The 18,810-nt window shown below is 49.4% G+C and overlaps 1 protein-coding gene across 1 annotated transcript in view; it reads left to right on the top strand.

The window, feature by feature from the left end:
- TBC1D2B (TBC1 domain family member 2B) overlaps positions 1 to 18,571 on the top strand; it is an 80,590-nt gene extending 62,019 nt beyond the window's left edge. The window contains exons 9-13 of the mRNA XM_033236808.1: positions 1,962 to 2,456; positions 5,860 to 5,977; positions 11,787 to 11,972; positions 13,565 to 13,686; positions 16,942 to 18,571. Coding sequence (XP_033092699.1) covers positions 1,962 to 2,456; positions 5,860 to 5,977; positions 11,787 to 11,972; positions 13,565 to 13,686; positions 16,942 to 17,137 — 1,117 coding nt within the window. The 3' untranslated portion in view covers positions 17,138 to 18,571. The remainder of the gene's footprint in view (positions 1 to 1,961; positions 2,457 to 5,859; positions 5,978 to 11,786; positions 11,973 to 13,564; positions 13,687 to 16,941) is intronic.
- Positions 18,572 to 18,810: the final 239 nt, after the last annotated feature.

Raw genomic sequence — 18,810 nt, 5'->3', positions numbered from 1 at the left:
TGAGTGGTGAGGACAGGCCCTCAGCCTGGATGGTCGGGTTCCCAGGTGCTGGAGCGCCACCTGTACGCTGGGCATTGCTGCTTTGCCCATCATGGTGGCTGTTAACTTCTGTGAGCTTCTGGAGCGCTTCTGAAGGTGCTGTGTATTCTTCCCATGTAAAAGTGTTTTGTGCTCTTACTACTTATATTGTGTGTTCAAATTTTATATATAAGTAGAATAACTATGTATATTGTTTTATTTTCAACTTTTTCTTATGGAAAATTTAAAACACACAAAGAAGTAGACAGAATTATGTAACATATACCCCTGTGTGCAACTAACTTGAGCACTTGTTAATGTTTTGACAATATTATTTCATCTTACCTCCTTACTTCCCACAGTTTTTTTTCTGGAATATTTTAAAGCAAATGCCAGACATCACGTCATTCCACCTGTAAACACTTCAGTATGTATTTCTGACTGGATATGTACTAATCCCAGATACGTATCATTTTGAAACTTATTTCCTTCAACATTATTTTCTGAAATTATCCAGGTTGATACAAGTTAACTCCCGAGCTTTTTTTTTTTTTTAAGAGATGGGGTCTCACTCTGTTGCTCTGGCTGGCCTGGACCTCCTGGGCTCAAGCAGTTCTCCTACATCAGCCTCCCAAACAGCTGGGACTACAGATGCACACGACTGAGCATGTTTACCTTCTTTGTAGAAGATCATTGTATGAATCTACCATGATGTCTTTATTCCTTCCCCTCATGGAGGACATTTAGATCTTTCCATTTTTCCTTGTTACAGTGATGCAAGGACTATCATGGTCCATATTCCCATGTGCCCATATGAGAGAGTTTCTCTAGGGTACAGACTGGAAGTGGAATTCCTGGTGTGTAGAAAATACATACCTTTAACTCTGATAGATCTGATTTTCAAAGTGCTTGAGTAAGTTTACGCTCAGCAGTAGTGTGTGAAAGGCCTTTGTAGTAGTTTTCTTTTACTGGTACAACAAGTTATAAACATAGTGGCTTAAAACAACACAACACAAATTTGTCACTTAATAGTTCTGAAGGTCAGTAGCCCAATATGGGTCTCATTGGATTAAAATCCAGGTTTAATTGAGGGCTGCATTTTTTCTGAAGGTTCTGGGATAGTTAATTTCCTTATTCATTTAAGTTGTTGGTGGAATATAGTTCCTTGCAATCAGTTGTAGGACTAGGTCGCTGTTTTCTTGCTGGTTGTCAGCTGTGGTTGGCGGCTTCTAGAGCCCCCTGCGTTCTTCGGCTCGGGGCCCCTTTTCCCATCTTTGGGGCAGCAGCAGGTCCAGCGCCTCTCACGCCTCCCATCTTTCCTGCCTGACGTTTCTCTGACTGACTCTTCCACTTTGAAGGGCTCATGAGGATATTTGGGCCCACCCAGATATCCCAGATAATCTCCTTGTTTTAAATTCTGCATTAACATTCCATTAACAACATTCCTATTGCCATGTAACGTAAAACAGCCACAGGTTCCAGGAACTGGGACGTGAACATCTTTTTCCCTAATAGCTTATAAATACATTCTTCATTTTTTTATATTTTAAAATGATATTTTTAAGCATAAAGTTATACATATGTAGTATATATATGATAAAGAAACATATACACGCATTAATGTAGCCAGATTTATCAGTCTTGTTTTTGTGTTGCTGCCTGCGTTTTCTTCCATGCTTTTCATATTTTCAGTGTTAAACTATTTGGGATTGGTTTTTTCCCTGTATGGTATCAAGTAGAGATCTAATTTAATTTTTCCATATAGATAGTCATTCTAGCTTTATATACTGAGAAGTTGATTATATCCTCACTGATCTGAAATGCTTCTCATAGTTCAAAGTACCACATGTGCATAATTTGGTTTCTAGACTCTATTTCTGTTGCGTTGGTCTTTGTTGCTAAAACTTTGTCATTTTAATTTTTCCTTTTATTTTTATCAACAGTGAATATGATATTTATGGGTTCAGGACTGTACCTGAGGATGACGAGGAAGAGAAGTTGGTCGCCAAGGTCCGCGCGTTGGATCTGAAGACTCTCTACCTCACAGAAAACCAGGAAGTCTCCACTGGGGTCAAGTGGGAAAACTATTTTGCCAGTACAGTGAACAGGGAGATGATGTGCTCTCCAGAATTAAAAAACCTTGTCCGTGCGGGCATTCCCCATGAGCACCGTTCCAAGGTATGGAAGTGGTGTGTGGACCGTCACACCAGGAAGTTCAAGGACAGCACGGAGCCTGGCCACTTCCAGACCTTGCTGCAAAAGGCGCTGGAGAAACAGAACCCGGCCTCCAAGCAGATTGAGCTGGACTTGCTGCGAACTCTGCCCAACAACAAACATTACTCCTGCCCCACCTCAGAAGGCATACAGAAGCTACGCAACGTCCTCCTCGCCTTCTCCTGGCGGAATCCAGACATCGGCTACTGCCAAGGCCTAAACAGGTGGGGGCACAGCACAAAATGTTCCCATTTGCCATTAGGCAACTTGTAGGCACCGGTGCTGCCTGGCAGCTCCCTCCCTTCCTGGTTGGCCAAGAAAAGTCAATATTTTAAGAGAAAAAAATAGTTGCAACAAGCCAGTTTTCATGACACAGTGTCCCCAGTTCTAGAAGAACTGAGAGAAACAAACATGCTTTCAGAAAGTATTAAGAACACAAGAGTTTAATTCATTTGAAACTACTGGAGTCTCATTTTTTGCTATTCTCATCACACTTGGGTTTTGATCAGAAGTTTGATTTTATTAGTTTGTAATGCATGGAGTGGAAATTGGTGGTCACCCCTTGTTTATGCAGTATACAGGATCTTTTTGTGAATCAAGAAGTCGCCCCAGACAATTATTCAGCTGATTGAAACTTAGCCCTTCATGGACTTAAACTTGTTTCCTTTTAAACTAGAACCTTTAACAGGTCTTACATACTTCCCTACTTCCACAGGCAGAGGACGCTGAAAAGCCTCTCACATTTTCTTGGTGATCCAGGCTCATCCTTCTGAGCTGTGTAGGGATGGGATAAGACCTCAGGAGGACTGAGGTTTGCTCCCCACGAAGCTCTTCCTGTCGCTGGACTTTACAATGACTGCTTCTTACATGGCTTGTGCACTTTCTGCTTACTGCTGTCCTTGCAGTTGTCCATTTATATTTCTGTATTATGAAAGTAGGTAATCAAGTTTGTAAAAAAAAAAAAAAAAAAAGGATAAAGGTCCAGTGCAGTGGCTCACACCTGTAATCCCAACACTTTGGGAGGCCAAGGTGGAAAGATTGCTTGAGTCCAGGAGTTTGAAACCAGCCTGGGCAACATGGTGAAACCCCATCCCTACAAAAAATACAAAAAAAATTGGCTGGGTGCGGTGGGTCACACCTGTAATCCTGGCACTTTGGGAGGTCGAGGCAGGCAGATCACCTGACGTCAGGAGTTCAAGACCAGCCTGGCCAACATGGTGAGACCCTGTCTCTACTAAAAATACAAAAATTAGCCAGATGGTGGCACATGCCTGTAATCCCAGCTACTTGGGAGCCTGAGGTAGGAGATTCGCTTGAACCTGGGAGGCAGATGTTGCAGTGAGCCAAGATCATGCCACTGCACTCTAGCCTGAACAACAGAGGGAGACTCTGTCAAAAAAAAAAAAAAAAATTAGCTGGGCATGGTGGCATGCGCCTCTAATCCCAGCTACTTGGAAGGTTGAGGTGGGAGGATCGCTTGAGCCCAGGAGGTTGAGGCTGCAGTGAGCTGTGATCATACCACTATATTGCAGCCTGGGCAACAGAGTGAGACCCTGTCTCAAAAAAAAAAAAAAAAGAGATATGGATAAAGTAAGAATGAAAAAGCTCTGCATGTGTACCTTAGGAATTCTGTAAGCTGTGCATGAGCTGGAGTTCTGAGTACTGACATTTGTTCTGGCTACTCACAGGCCTTTTTGCTTCTGCTCCATGCCAGGTATTGACCTCCAGGTAAAGGTTTTCTGTTTGTGTCTGAAATGAGAGTACTGCAGGAAGAAAGGGTTTTAAGCTGGAATGTTATTTGGTTAAGACTTGAAACCAAATGGTTTTCAGTAAGTCATTGTCTCTGTGGTGGTGAGGACAGGGCAGCCTCTCTGTGTACCCTCAGAAGGTGAAACGGACTATAGCTACTCCTAGACACTCTCCATTTTTAAAAAGCCTGTAAGTAGCATCCTGCTTAATAAAGCAGTTTTGTTTTGCTTAAAGCCACCATTCACATTGTATACTCAATCTAAAAATTCCTGGAAGCTGGAAACCCCTGAAATTAAGCATCCTGGTAAGGACTTGAGTGTTCCTGTTTGGGGTACAGTAATGCTCCATTTATTTGGCATTGTCATGGAATCAGTTTTTTCCTACATAAATGATACAGATAATTGAAGCTTTCTCTCTACACCTCCACCCTCATCACCATTAAAACCTCTGAGCTGTAATTCTTTGGGATTTTTTTCTTCAAAGTATTTGGTACGTGTCCATGCCTTCTGAGCACCCAGAACTTGAGTAGGACAACTGTAGCCTTGTCTAGATGATGGTGATTCAGGCCTATCATCTGGAATATTGGTGAATTTAAGTGATGTCCTCAAAGGCTCTGCCACTTTCAGACTCTCTACCCTTTCTCCTGGCACCATCAAGTCCTGTGGATTTGGTGTCTCTGCTTGCGTGTCTTGTTTTTCTCTCCTCTGTCTCTGCCAGTGGTCACCATTCTCCTTTCCATCCCATCCCTGCATACTTGAGACATCCTCTTCCCGGACTTTTTTTCCATTTAATTTGAGATGAGTTCATTATAGTTTTATCTAAGGAACAAATTTCTGAGAAATGGCTTCAGGGGTTTTCCCATGAGTGTTGCTCATAAGCTTCGTATGATGGGCAGAAGTTTTGGGTTTCAGCTGAGTAGAGGGAGGCCTGTCTCTCACCTCTTCCTTTCCATCCTGCTGCTCCAGATTCCCACTTGGAGCCATACCAGGGCTGTTGATTAGTGACAGCATGTAAATAGCTGACCCGTTTCCGTTATGAACAACAAAGCAACTGAGACACATGGTCCTCCTCCCCTGTTGTGCATGCAGTGGACACAGCACTGTTAGCTCCTCTGGGGTGCCCTCGTCTGCAGCCCATTTTATTCCTTCATCCTGGAAGCAAGATGGTATTGGGAAAGCTATTTTAAACCGTCCTGTCTTCTTTGTTACTTACATTCACATCTGGATTTTTTGTGTATGAAAGGGTTATCTGGAACTTCTTGATGAACTCAAAGAATCAGCTGCATTTGCAAAAGTGTTATAATGAAAACTTTTTTTTTTTAATGAGGCTGGTTGATCATTGGGAAACAATTTCATCTTTGAACAAAAACCAAATGAAAGTGGGGAAAAGTAGCTTTGCTTCTCAAATTTTAGGAAATGTGCCTTCTCCGGCCCCCCCACCCTTTTTTTTTTAATGAGACAAGGTCTCGTTCTGTTGCACAGGCTGGAATGCAGTGGTGTGATCATCACTCACTGTAGCCTTCTCCTGTTGGGCTCAAGTGATCCTCCTGCCTCAGACTCCTGGGTAGCTAGGATTATAGGTGTGCGTCACTACTCTTGGCTGATTTTTGTTTTTTGTTTTTTTAGAAAAGGGGTCTTGCTATGTTGCCCAGGCTGGTCTTAAACTCCTGGCCTCAAGTGATCTTCCTGTCTTAGCTGCCCAGAGTGCTGGGATGATAGGCGTGAGCCATTAAGCCAGGTCCTTATTATTCTTTATTGGAGAACTAGAAATAGTTTTGGCCGTGGGAGAAAAAGTGGCTTAAAGCAGATGGTCTCTGTGGAGACTGTGGTAGCAGCTGCCTGTGCCTGGGCTCTCATCTTGTCCTCCCTTTGCTTGTAGGTTGGTGGCAGTGGCCCTCCTGTACCTGGAACAAGAAGATGCTTTCTGGTGTCTCGTTACCATAGTGGAAGTTTTCATGCCCCGAGACTATTATACAAAGACTCTTTTAGGATCCCAGGTAGTTCTGAAAATTCTGTGTTTCAGTCATCACTTTTAGAATTGCAGCTGAAATGTGACCTGAATTAAACCTGTGGTCGGGGTCGGGGGTTGCTTTGTGTACGTGACTTCAGAGACTGATTCCTGAAGACAGCAGGCCACATCTCAGAGGCTGTCCCCAGTCATGGCCTGCTGTTTGTGACTGAGGCGGAGTTGGGTTCATTCAGCCCCCTGCGAACCAGCAGAGACAGACCCGTCCTGCAGGCCTAACATTGTGTTCACTGCTCTGCGCTCTCTTCCCCGGACACAGGCCTACCAGCGGGCTGAGTCATAATCCAGGCGTGCTTGGGTGACTGGTGTGTTAGCTCAGGCTCTCAAGAAACAGATGTCGGGCTGGGTTGAGACAAACCAGAGACTTTGGCGTGGGGGAACCCCTGTGGAGGTCAAGGGACAGAGAAGCCCCAGTCCCAGGAAGGGAGGAGGATGGGGAGAAGAGTCCCAGACCCTGTGCAGTGACCACCATGAAGTCCTGAGGAAGTCTGGGCAGGGCCAGTGGGGAGCCCTCAAGCCAAGGGCAGTGACCAAGGTACCCACCTACACAGATGGGCGGCATTCGTGCCCCTGCCGCACCCGTGCCCTGCTGCTGGAAATGAATGTGGTGATGCACCAGAGGGGCAGCAGCAGAGCCTGCAGTCACCTCCCACAGTGGGGGTCTGAGTGGCGCATTTCGTGCCGTCCACACCTGGAGTCTGATGCCAGGGGCCAGGGCAGGGTGATAAGGGCTGGGAGACCCCAGTGTTTCTGTCTTTGCTTGGGACGGTCCTGGCCCTGGACCAGATCCTTGACCCATGCATCATCCCTAGGCTGAGCGGGGGCTGCTGCCGGCACTGGCTTCCCCATAAGCCGGCCCTTTGCATGTGGCCCAGCCTCAGGCAGCTTCTATCTTAGCCACTGTGCCTGTGTGTGCCTACTCTGTCTCTTGTCTCTTCTCCAGGTCTGTGCCCCCACCTGGCCTACCTGCTCACAGCCTCTCCTTGCCCTTCTCCTGCATCACTCAGTGTCACAAGGCCTGGCCCCGCAGGCCAGCGAGAGGTGCTGGCAGGAGACTGAAGGGTGACAGGAGGGACTGAAGGGGTTTTCCCTCTCCCCATCTCGGGCACTGTCTCTGAAGGTGGCTTTGTCTCCTCTGTGCCCAGCTCCTGTTTGGTGTTTCCTCTGTACCAACAGCTGACCCTACTGGCTCCCTTCATTGCTCCCCACCGGGTGGCTTTCTGCCCTTGCTATAACTCTGGGCTGCCTCGCCGTCAGCTGTTTGGCTTCTCAGCTTTTCTCTCAACGGTGTGGCCAGCCCCTGGATGACATTCACTCAGTGACACATATTTAGAGGGACTTCCGTTTTCCTGGCTGGACCCTGAGCGAGTGTTCTTTGCATTTGCATTTCTGCCTTTGGAGGGAGGGTCATCATTATTGCCTCCTATTTCCGCCTGTGCTCCTCACCTCTCTAGCTCCCCAGGCTGGAAACTCAAGCCATCCTGGACTCCTGCCTCCTTCCCCTGTATCCCTGTCATCACCATTTCTAGTGCTGCCACCTGCCTGGAAGCTTACATCCGTGTCCCCTTTTTGTCTGTCTCACCACAGTGGGACCACCGTCCCCTCTCCATCACTGCAGTTGCCTCTTTCCTTTCTTCCTGCTGCCACTCGCCCCACTGCTCCAGTTTAACCTCTGTCTCACTCAGGCATTCAGTCTCGTCCCTCTGCTGCTGTTGTCTGGGGCTCCTCAGGGTAAAGATGCCTTTGAATGCCGCCAGGGCCCTCCTTCCTGCCCGCTGATGGGACATATATTCTCTGGGCATGCCCATCCCCTGGGTACTTCCCTACGTAATCCCTCTACTGGAACAACATCCTGTTGCTCATCTCCCTGGGAAGCTCCTGTGCAGCCTTAGCACACAGACCATCTCCTCTGTGAGTGGTCCTCCCTGCCCCAAGGCAGGCACGGGGCCCTGCTGCTATTCCCGCTGCTCCAGTGCAGGCCTCTGGGACAGCAGCCACCTGATTGGATCATCCTTGTGTGCCTGCTTGTCCTCCAGCTAGTCAGTGGTACCTGAGGGCCATGGCCCTATCTTTCCTTTTTCTTTCTTTTTCCTTTTCCTCTCTGCCTGGCACCCCACGCAGTAAATGTTTGAACTTAATGAGCTACTCTTTGACCAGGGAAGGGGAGCTGGCCTTTACTGAGCCCTGGCCCCGTGCCAGCAGCTGTGCAACTGCACAGAGCCCTGCACGCTTGAGCATCAGTCTTCCTATTTGACTTGGGAGAAAACTGGGAGCCAAAGACACTAATAAGCAATTTGCCTGAGGTGCCACTGCTGAGGGGCTGAGCTGGGGTTTGAACTCAGGCCTCTGCAGCTCTGTGCCTAAGCTTGCCCATCTCTGCCCAGTGCCTAGAACATCACAGGAAGGTGGCAAGAGAGTCAGAGCTCTGGCCTTCCCAGAGGGTGGACTTTCGCCACAGCTGCCCCCTTCAGGTCCCTGTCCCAGTTTCGCAGATGTCAGTGGATCCCAGGAGAAGCTCATCTGGTCTCCCTGTGATCACTTCACTTGCTAATTACCCAAGAAATGTATTGTTCTGTTGCATTGGTGTGTAGGAAATGAACAGCAACAGGAAGATGCAGTAGTCAGTCGGGTGGGATTAGAGAGTCAGTAAAGAAAGTTCTGTGTGTTCGTGGGCACCTGAAAGCTAATAGCTTTCAAAGATTCAAATTTAAAATATCAGATGACTCAGTGTTTCAGAGTAAGAAAAATGAAGCATTGATCTTTCTTAATTCCATTGAAGTGTGGCCAAGCACCTTGGTTAGGAACTTGGGTGGAGGGTCACATGTAGTAGGTCACAACCCAGGCCCTACCTCCTGTGAGCTGTGGCATGGACACATCACTTAACAGCTCTGTGCCTCAGTTTCCCCATATGTAAGATGAGAGTAATACCCCCTCACACAGATTATTTGAGGTTGAATTCAGATGATGCATTAAAAAAAGTTGAATGTAGGCCGGGCGTGGTGGCTCAAGCCTGTAATCCCAGCACTTTGGGAGGCCGAGACGGGTGGATCACGAGGTCGGGAGATCGAGACCATCCTGGCTAACACGGTGAAACCCCGTATCTACTAAGAAATACAAAAAAAAAGCTAGCCAGGTGAGGTGGCAGGCGCCTGTAGTCCCAGCTACGCGGGAGGCTGAGGCAGGAGGATGGTGTGAACCCGGGCGGCGGAGCTTACAGTGAGCCAAGATCGCGCCACTGCACTCCAGCCTGGGCGACAGAGCAAGACTCTGTCTCAAAAAAAAAAAAAAAGTTGAATGTAATGCTCAGAACATTGTAAAAACTCAATAAAAGTTGGTAGTATTATTATAGGGAAAGACTTATTTTAAATTTCTGGATTTAAGATAAAATTTGCATCACATTGTCACGTAAACATAAATGTAAATTCTAAGGAGACTTATCCCTACCACCCCCCCCCCCGACTATACAAGTAATAGATGCTCACTAAAGAGAAGTCAGGCAATGTAGAAAGATGTTAAGAGGAAAATGAAAATTACCTGTTATCCTACCAACTGGAGAACCATGGTTAGCATTTTGATATATTTCCTTTTGCTTTTTTCCCCCTAGTTCATATAGGTATCCAAATTGAGAGCACACTGTATCCTGGCTGGTTCACATTATAGCATGAGCATTTTCCCATGTCATTTTATACTGTGTACCCATCCTATTTGGTGGCCTAATATTCCATCAGGTGGGTGCTAGAACATGTTTAATTATCTTCCTGCTTATCGATGGCCATTGTGTAAGGTGGCTCTTAAAATGCGGATAGCTTTGTGTGTGCTGTCGACCCTCAGCACTGGGCTTTGCCAATCACTGTCAAACTGCCTCCTGCCAGAATCAAGTGCCTGAGCCCCGTGTCCACTGCTACTGCAGTCCACATGCTTGTCAGCTTTTCCATTCATTCCATCCTTTGAGTGCATGTTCTGTGCCAGGACCTTGCTAGGTGCTGAGGACACAGAGATGAATGACACAGTCATTCCATGTCCTCCAGAGCTCAGTGGAGAAGGAAACTTGAACAGAGGCCAGAGCAAGCGTTCCCTGGCAGCCTGCTCCACACCAGCCCTCCGCCAAGCACCCGGGCAGCCTGAAGAGTGAGGCACAGTCTGCCTCCTAGTTCGGAGAAGAGATGTGTACAAGGATCTCCTCCCACGTCAGGGCCAGCTGATATGCCCCTCCCTCTCGGACGTCTTCAGCTGGATCCTCCAGGCTGAATGAATCACGTCATCGTCAGCTGGTCTTAACAGTGAGCTGTCTGTCTCCCTTGCCACTTTACACCTCCCTAAAGGCAGCTCCTGACTGGGCATGAAGTATGGGAAAGTACGTACAGTTGACCCTTGAATAACGTGGGTTTGAACTGCATGGGTCCACTTACATGTGGATTTTTTCAACCAAACACAGACTGAAAATACAGTATTCACAGGATGTGAAACCGTCTTATGTGGAGGGCTAGCTTTTTGTGTATACACCAAGGGATGACTATCGTTTTTTACACTATGGATAGAGAAATTGTTTTAGTAGGTTGGTACTAGGTTTTTATTTTTATCTTTTTCCCATCAAATCCAATTGATTAGAATTAAAAGCATCAAAGTGTAGTCCGCTGTGTGAGGTTAAGTATTGTTTTGTGAAACATTTATTTCTGTTTTGTACACATGCGCGCTGGTTCACATGGACTGGGTGGTGGTTGAAGATGCATGTTTTTTTGTGAGTCATAGACAAAGGCTAAGAAAGCCCCTGGCTGACAGGATAGTGTCTTGACTCCTCAGTGTGATTCAGGGGTGTTTGTGACCAGCTTCTGCCTGGCTGTGCTGCCTCACCTCCCAGCCCTCCTGCCTGGAAGCCTGAACTCTGGCTGTAGGAACGGTTTCTCCTCAGGGCTTGGCCGGGCCCTGTCCGTGGTTCCACAGGGCTGTATGAACACATCGTTACCAGGGCCTGGCCATGGTTAGGTTGGTCCATGTGTCTGGCCTTCCCCTCTCATCTTTTAACTCCTTGAGGTCAGGGTTGAACCTTATTCTTGCTCTGCCCAGCGCTGGCCCCATGCCTGACACAGAGTGGCGGTAACCAGGTATTGCTTGTCTGTCGTGCGATGGGTAGTTTATATAAGCCTCATTTAATCCTCACAGTATTCCAGTAAGAGAGAGGTAATTAACTATTTTCCAGATGAGGCACAGAGCCAATTAGGCCATAATTTGCTAAAAGCCACCCAGCTAGTAAGTGGTAGAGCTGAGATTCAGACTCAGGTCCATGTGATGCTAGAGTCCTTGCCACCCCCACTGCACAAAGAGCCCAGCAAATGTTTGTTGAACAGATGTGGTGATGCTGCTTCCTCTTTGACTCAAGACTCCCATCTGCCCAGGATTCCAGTTTTTGGCCCTTTGTGTCAACGTCTCCTGTAGTTACATGTGGATTGGCAAGGCTGACTGTCCCACCTGCTCCCTGCAGTGGCCTATTTCCCAGGGCATTTTGAGTGCAGGAGTTGGTTTCAGGTCACAGACACCCCCACTCCCATGCCCTGTGGAAAGCATGTGTTTAGCAGACACTGAGTGTGTACCTGCAGCACACAAGGTCAGCGCTGCTGGAACATGGTAGTCTGGCTCCGTGATGGACCCTGTGGCGCATTTGGAACAGTTGTGCTGCTGTCACGTGGGATCCACCCCCAGGCTCTCAGGTTGTGTGTCTGTTTGTCTGCTTACCCGGTGACCTGGCAGGCCCCGTACACTTCTCCCCTTTGTTCCCTCTCCAGGTGGACCAGCGGGTGTTCAGAGACCTCATGAGTGAGAAGCTGCCTCGGTTGCATGGCCACTTTGAACAGTACAAAGTTGACTACACCCTCATCACTTTCAACTGGTTTCTGGTGGTGTTTGTTGATAGTGTCGTTAGTGACATCCTCTTTAAAATATGGGACTCTTTCCTTTATGAAGGACCAAAGGTGGGTTAGCTCAGCTCAGCTATTTTCAGATATACATGCTTGACAACCGTCAGCAGCGTTGTTGGCGGTAGAGTGGCTGTCTTGCCTGGAACTTGTGAGGATTACCACGGTGCCCACGGGATCTCAGCATGGCCTGACTAGAGCTGGGTCCAGGGTATCAGTAAAGCACAGTCATTTGTTCATGTATCAGAAACATTCAACCCACATCAAGCCCTGTGATAGGCGCTGGGAGCTGTAATTTACAGTTGGAGCCTGAGCCTCACCATCTGTCAAATGTCTGGTGGTGTTACCCCATCATATGGAGGAGGAGATGGAGGCCCAGAGATCTAATAAGCAGGGGATTAGGGGGAATAATGAGGGGGACTAACGAGGGGGACTAACGAGGGGGAGCCAACTTCAGAGCCTTACTGCCCATGAGCCTCCCACCCACTCTGTTGTATGTTTTTTTAAAAATCAGTTTTTGAATAAGGAATACATTTACATATTAAACCCTAATTGTATAAACAGGTGTATGTAATGGAGTAGAGGCCCCCTTAGTCTTCTAGTTACTCTTCTCAATTTATTCTATACCTTAGCTGGGCACAGTGGCATGTGCCAATTGTCTCAGCTATTTGGGAGGCTGAGGTAGGAAGATCATTTGAGCCCAGGAGTTAAAGTCTAGCCTGGGCAACATAGCAAGACCCGGAAAACAAACTAAATAAGAGAAAGTACAGGTTGGCACAGGCCCTTAGATATGGGAAAAGCAATTTGTTCCAAAGCTGCTTGAACTCGCAAGACTACCAGGAGTCCATTCCCTCTAACCTCTAATGTACCCCAAACACAAATTAAAAGGAAAAAAAAAGGGCCAGGTGCCGTAGCTGACACTTGTAATCCCAGAACTTTGGGAGGTGAGGCAGGCGGATCATGAGGTCAGGAGATGGAGACCATCGTGACTAACATGGTAATACCCCGCCTCTACTCAAAATACAAAAATAGCCGGGTGTGGTGGCGGGTGCCTGTAGTCCCAGCTACTCAGGAGGCTGAGGCAGGAGGATCACTTGAACCTGGGAGGCAGAGGTTGCAGTGAGCCGAGATTGCACCGCTGCATTCCAGCCTGGGTGGCAGAGCAAGACTCTATCTCAAAAAAAAAATAAATTAAAAAAATAAAATTAAAAAAAATCTCCTTCCCTATCTTCAAAAGTACACTAGTTGAGATGGAAACAGCCTCTGTAGGTGGGACTTTCTAAGAGTTTCAGAATCAGAAAACTTTGGTTTTGGTTTTATTTTAAAATGATTCCTTATGCTTGTTCCTTATGCTTTATTGACTAGAAGTGTTCTCTGAATATGAAAGGATTCCACAAAGATCTCCTGTAAGGAGATTTTTGGTTTGAGCTGATGTGTTGTTGAAAACCACCAGTTTATTTTCCTATAATAAAGGAGTCTTGTCCTAGCCAGGGAAGATTGCCCCTCAGGTCAATTGTCTTTCCCCAGGTTGGGGACCATGCAAGCCATGTCCCCCTGTCCGCAGTGAGGCCAGCACCCCCCTGGACTCCAGCCTTGTGCCTGGACCCACAGGGTTTTTCCGCTAACAGATTTCTCTGTTGATTCCACAGGTTATTTTCCGTTTTGCTCTGGCACTTTTTAAGTACAAGGAAGAGGAGATTTTGAAATTGCAAGATTCCATGTCTATATTTAAGTATCTCCGCTACTTCACTCGCACTATCCTTGATGCTAGGTGAGTCCTGGGGAGTTCTCAGATGTCAAGGAGAGCAGGAAGCCTGGCCCCTGCCTCCTTGAGAGTAGCCTGTCCTTGCTGTCTTCCAACTTGGAGCCATCCCAGATGTACAGTGTGGGAGGGGGCATTGCTTTCCAGGGAAAGGAAAGAGTAAGGGGTGTGAGCCCAAGTAGCCTTATGTAGGAGGAACTGAGATGAGGATTCTGTCCTTTATCCTACAAACACAGATCCCGACAACCAACAGCAATAGTTTCATTTGTCTAGAAAGCATTTACTGAGTACCTGCTGCGTGGTAGGGCCTGTGCTGCACACTGAGGATGACGGATGGAGAGTAAGGCCTGTCCTAGAAGACCTTGCTGGGGACACCGTTGCGCATCATTTGATCCGTGCTGTGGTAGAGGGAGCCCAGGCCGGAGAAAGGCTGAGTAAGCTGGGCAAGGGGCAGCAAGGAAACAGTATGGGGGCAGGGCTCCTTCAGGATCGGTGGCGCAGAACTGTGGGGCAAGTGTGTTTGGGGAAGTGTGGAGGCAGCTCAGCCCGGCTGGTGCCAATGTGGCTGGGCCATAGCAGAGCTGGGCTGTCAGGGTGTTTGCAGACTTTGCTCAGGACTTGAGGCTTCATCCTGAGCGCTAGGAAGTATTGCAGGGTTAGGCAAGAGACAAACAGGTCAGATGGGGGCAGGACTGGTGACTGTTAGAGGGCTCTAGGGAGAGAGGTGGTGACCTGGGGAGAGGTGGTCCCACAAGTGGAGAAGGAGGGTGGATTGAAGAGAGGGAGGGAGGAATTTGGCTTGGAGGACCCCTGAGTTTCTGGCCTGGGAGGCCAAGTGTTCAGGAATCCTCCCTGGCCACACAGTCGTCGCCTGTTCTGGGCCACCTTTGTCTGTATGTCCCCTGGACCACAGCTGTTGGCTGCTCTGACTCTGACAGCTGATTCAGACAATGGGAGCTGAGGTGCTGGCTGAGGCCATGCCAGGCCTCCTGGAGGTCGTTGCTATTTTCAGGGTCTTTTATTGGGAGTGGGTTTATAAGTTTCAGGCTTACTAATAGCACCAACAACAGTGCCCTGATTTCTGCCAAATGAGAAAGGATATTGGAATCATATTTGCTCAATCAAGTTTGATTCTGAGTCCTGGGGTGAGCCTTGAGAGTTTCTGTTCATCTTGTGTTGGGTCAGGATTCCTGAGAGTGACACGGAGTGAGCTCACCCATGCCGACAGCTAGGGCTGTGTCGGGAGCGCCGCTGCCCTCAGTTCTGCACTGGGTCCCAAGCGCTACCAGGAGGAGCAGAGGCGAGTGTGCGTGGCTCTGGCGAGTGCCCGCCCCTTCCCTGGCACCAACACTGCTAGACTTTGCATGGTCCTGCAGCGCCTCCTTGTGAGCGGCTCGCAGTACAGTCTCCCCTGCAGCTTGCTTTAGAAAGCCGGGTCGCCAGACCAGCAGGTGCTTTAAGGAGTGCCAGGCCACAGTGACGGGCTCCCCAGTGTTATGAAGACTGCAGGGGCCCATAACCCGCCTATGGGCTGCAGCCTCAGTGTTTTAGTGAGCTCCTCGGACTAGAGGTTGCAAGGAGGCCAGTCCTGCAGCACAGTGAGTGGCCTTCAGAAACACAGGGAGGGAGTTGTGTGGTCAGCTGCATTCAGGAGACGGGGATTGAACAGGATTGAACCAGGCTCTGCAGCAGGACTTCTGGGAGCCTTTCAAGGTGCTGAGCATCGTCTCCAAAATTTAGCTGATCACAGGGCGCCTTCTCATCTCCCAGAGGAATCTTCCAGGCCTGAGGCAGAGGTGGGGTCTGGCTTCCCGGGTGCCAGCCTGGGCTCAGAGGCCTCTGTCAGCTCCTGACTGAGGAGCAAATGAAGAATTACACTTCGGGCTCACGTTCTGCAGCACAGGAGGGGTGGGCACCCTAGGTTTGGGGTTTGTGGGGACTGTGGGCTGACAGCTATGGGGGAGAAAGTGCTGGTGAGTGGGGACCCCGTGCCCCGTTCACATGAAGCCTCCTCCCGCCTGGTGGGGCCGGCAGCCCAGTCCGCAGAGCCAGGCAGGAGGTGGAACCTGAGAAATCCACAACCTGAGAAATACCCTGTGCTCAGGTATTCCCTGTTCTCTGGTGCTCCCATGTTCTAGAACACACGCTGGGGAATTCGGAATTTAAATAAAGCTGGCCTTTCTGACCTTGAGCCTCTGGACGAGAGTTAAGCATGTCCAGGCAGCGGGGTTTGGAAACACAGAAGGCTGCGCCCTCGTGTGCGCCGTGTGTTGACAGGAACCCAGGCGGCTGACGGCAGCAGGAGCAAGTGGCCTGCTCCACTGGGACAGGCAGGAAGTCCTTCGGGGCATTTCTGTTTCATCACAGCTTTTCCTGGGGCTGGTGAGTCTGTTGGGCCTTTGGTTGACAGGAAAGGAACGAGCCACTGTTGCTGGATGCAGAGCGTCTGAGGCCTGGCAGAATCCAGAGAGGGGAAGATGGTGGCCCCGTGTTGGAGGAACTGGCTTATTTTGTGATCCCCAGAGACCAGCGTGGCTGACCCCTTAGTGCTACACATCCATAGCCAGGCCTCAGGACAGCTTTTGGTTTTTTTTCTGTTAAGCCACTGACCAGTGGTTAGGAGCAAGTGATCACAACCTTAACATTTTTATTGTAAATTGGAGCTTTGACCTGGGGATAATGTGAAACCCACGAGCTGCACGTTTCTCTGTAGACTGCATCTGGACACTTGTCACATTGCCAACTGGCTCTGACAGTCATCGCCGGGACTGCCTGGGCCTGTGTTCATTCCCAGTCAATCAGTCCTGGGACACAGACGTCCCGGACTCATGCCCGATGCCAGGCCTCATGCCTACCTGAGGAGGCAGACACACCCGCACCCGTCATCACCATGCAAGTGCTGGGCACTCTTCTCAGCGCTTATGTGTGGGAACTCGAGTAATCCCACACCCTAGGAGGTGGCACTACTGTTATCCCCAGTGGGCAGATGAGGAATCAGAGGCCAGAAAAGGGGGTGATTTCAGTCACACAGCAAGCATGTGGCAGAGCTGGAGTCCAGGCCATCATTCTGAACCTGCCCTGGCTGGGCCATTGTTCCTTGTCACCTCTCTGCAGAAGGTGGGCCTCGTCCCCTACGTCAGACCCCTAGCCTGGCCAGCACTCTTCCCACCCTGCGTCAGGCCACCTGCTGTGCCTGTGAGGGCTGTGCATGAGCACTCACGTGAGCGCTGCTGATTCTCTTATCTCTCCCCTGCATCCTGCCAGGAAGCTGATCAGTATCTCCTTTGGGGACCTGAACCCCTTCCCCCTACGCCAGATCCGGAACCGACGCACCTACCACTTGGAGAAGGTCTGGCTGGAGCTGACCAAGCTGGAGGCCATCCGTGAGGATTTCCTGCGTGAGCGGGACACCAGCCCTGACAAGGGTGAGCTGGTCAGCGATGAGGAGGAGGATACCTGAGTGGGTCCCGGGACGCTGCTCTTCCTGCCTTCACAACCAAAGTGTGCCCAAAGGGTGAAAGCACGCTTAAAAGCCAGAATGTAACGTGTGTGGCCTCTGGGAATCTGCTGGGCAGATGTCCAAAGCCAGACTGCACTTCCTCATTTCCCACTGTGCGGGGGCAGGGGTGGGAGGTCTCATCTGTTTACAGCCATTTCCATGCCATGCTTTTGGTTACACGTATCTCAGTCATGCTTTCTGCCTGATGGCTGGATCCTCAGGCTCACCAGTGGCTATTTGCAAGAGCCTGTTTCCAGCCTCCGTCAGCCTGTCGGTGCTCTGACCCCGAAACCTTGCTTTGCTGGGTGTCTCCCTATGTTCTCTCTCCTGTACATAGTGGGCAGTGGTGTGTGGTTTTGAATGGTAGTGCTGTGAAGGATGCCCACTGTGCTTCAGGCACCTGTAGGCCAGAGGGTTGCTGCCTCAGCATAAGGTCGGTATGAAAAGGGACTGCCTTAGAAAGGCAGGCACATCCCTTGTTCAGAAATGGCCACTGTAGAAAGCCCGTGAACCTCCCACCAGTGGCTTTAAGCTGCCAGCCATGCCCCATTTCTAGAATAGACTTTGCTCTTCCACATGCAACCCTTCCAACAGTGGCTCCCAGCCTGCATGGGGAGGGCCTGGCTGCCCAGACACCCACCCTCACTTCTCATGGCCAGCCTGCGTTTGCAGATCATTGGGCTGCTCTGTCCCCAGCTTGCTGCGTGCCTGGCGTGGCTTGGTGAGATTCTGTGGAATGCCCTTCTTGACTTGTGGGAATCATTCACCAAGTACGACGGTTCGGGATTCCAAGTCAACGGTGGACCGGCATATTGCAAAGCAGACCCACCTCTGGGCTGGCCTTGGTCGAGGGGATGGAGGAATCTTTTCGGTGGCGCTTTGCAGGGCAGTGGTGCAGCTGCAGCATGAATGCTCTTGGACAGTTGAAAACCTTGGCTTCCTTGGAGATGGCCAGTGCTCCTGGTGTCTCCTCCACCTGACTGGGTTGTGCAGGAGGCCGGCTGCCAGTGTCTGGGGCTGGGAAACGTTTTTGCTTGGGGCCCAGGCTTGGGTGAGCTCTCCCAGGTGTGTGCCCACCCCACCACTGCCTGGAAGCATCCTTGTTCTCTGCCGTGACACAGGGTCACTGATGCCTCTGACACAGCAGTTTCTGGGAACTCACAGGACTGCCTTTCTGAAGGCTGGGAAGAGGCTTTGAACAAGGACCTCATTTTTGCTTAATCCCTCTAGACCATCCCTGATGCGTAGATGTGAGAGGATGTTTTCTGGCACAGTGTTATGAAAATACAAGAAAAACGGTCTCAGTGGAATGTTTCATATTACCTGAAAAAAACTGGAAATCATCCTTTGTTGATACGAACACACTGAGACTAAGAATTGAAGCAATGCAGTTTTTTTGTTTTGTTTTGTTTTTGAGACAGAGTCTCGCTCTGTCACCCAGGCTGGAGTGCTGTGGCCGGATCTCAGCTCACTACAAGCTCCGCCTCCTGGGTTTACACCATTCTCATGCCTCAGCCTCTCAAGTAGCTGGGACTACAGGGACCTGCCACCTCACCTGGCTAGTTTTTTTGTTTATTTGTTTGTTGTTTGTTTTTTTGTTTTTTTTTTTTTTGAGATGGAGTCTCGCTCTGTCA

The sequence above is a fragment of the Trachypithecus francoisi genome, unplaced genomic scaffold (genome assembly GCF_009764315.1).
Source record: "Trachypithecus francoisi isolate TF-2019V2 unplaced genomic scaffold, Tfra_2.0 Contig00110, whole genome shotgun sequence".
NCBI lineage: Eukaryota > Metazoa > Chordata > Mammalia > Primates > Cercopithecidae > Trachypithecus > Trachypithecus francoisi.
The sequence above is the reverse complement of the archived record's forward strand: the minus strand, read 5'-3'. Positions and strand labels throughout refer to the sequence as shown.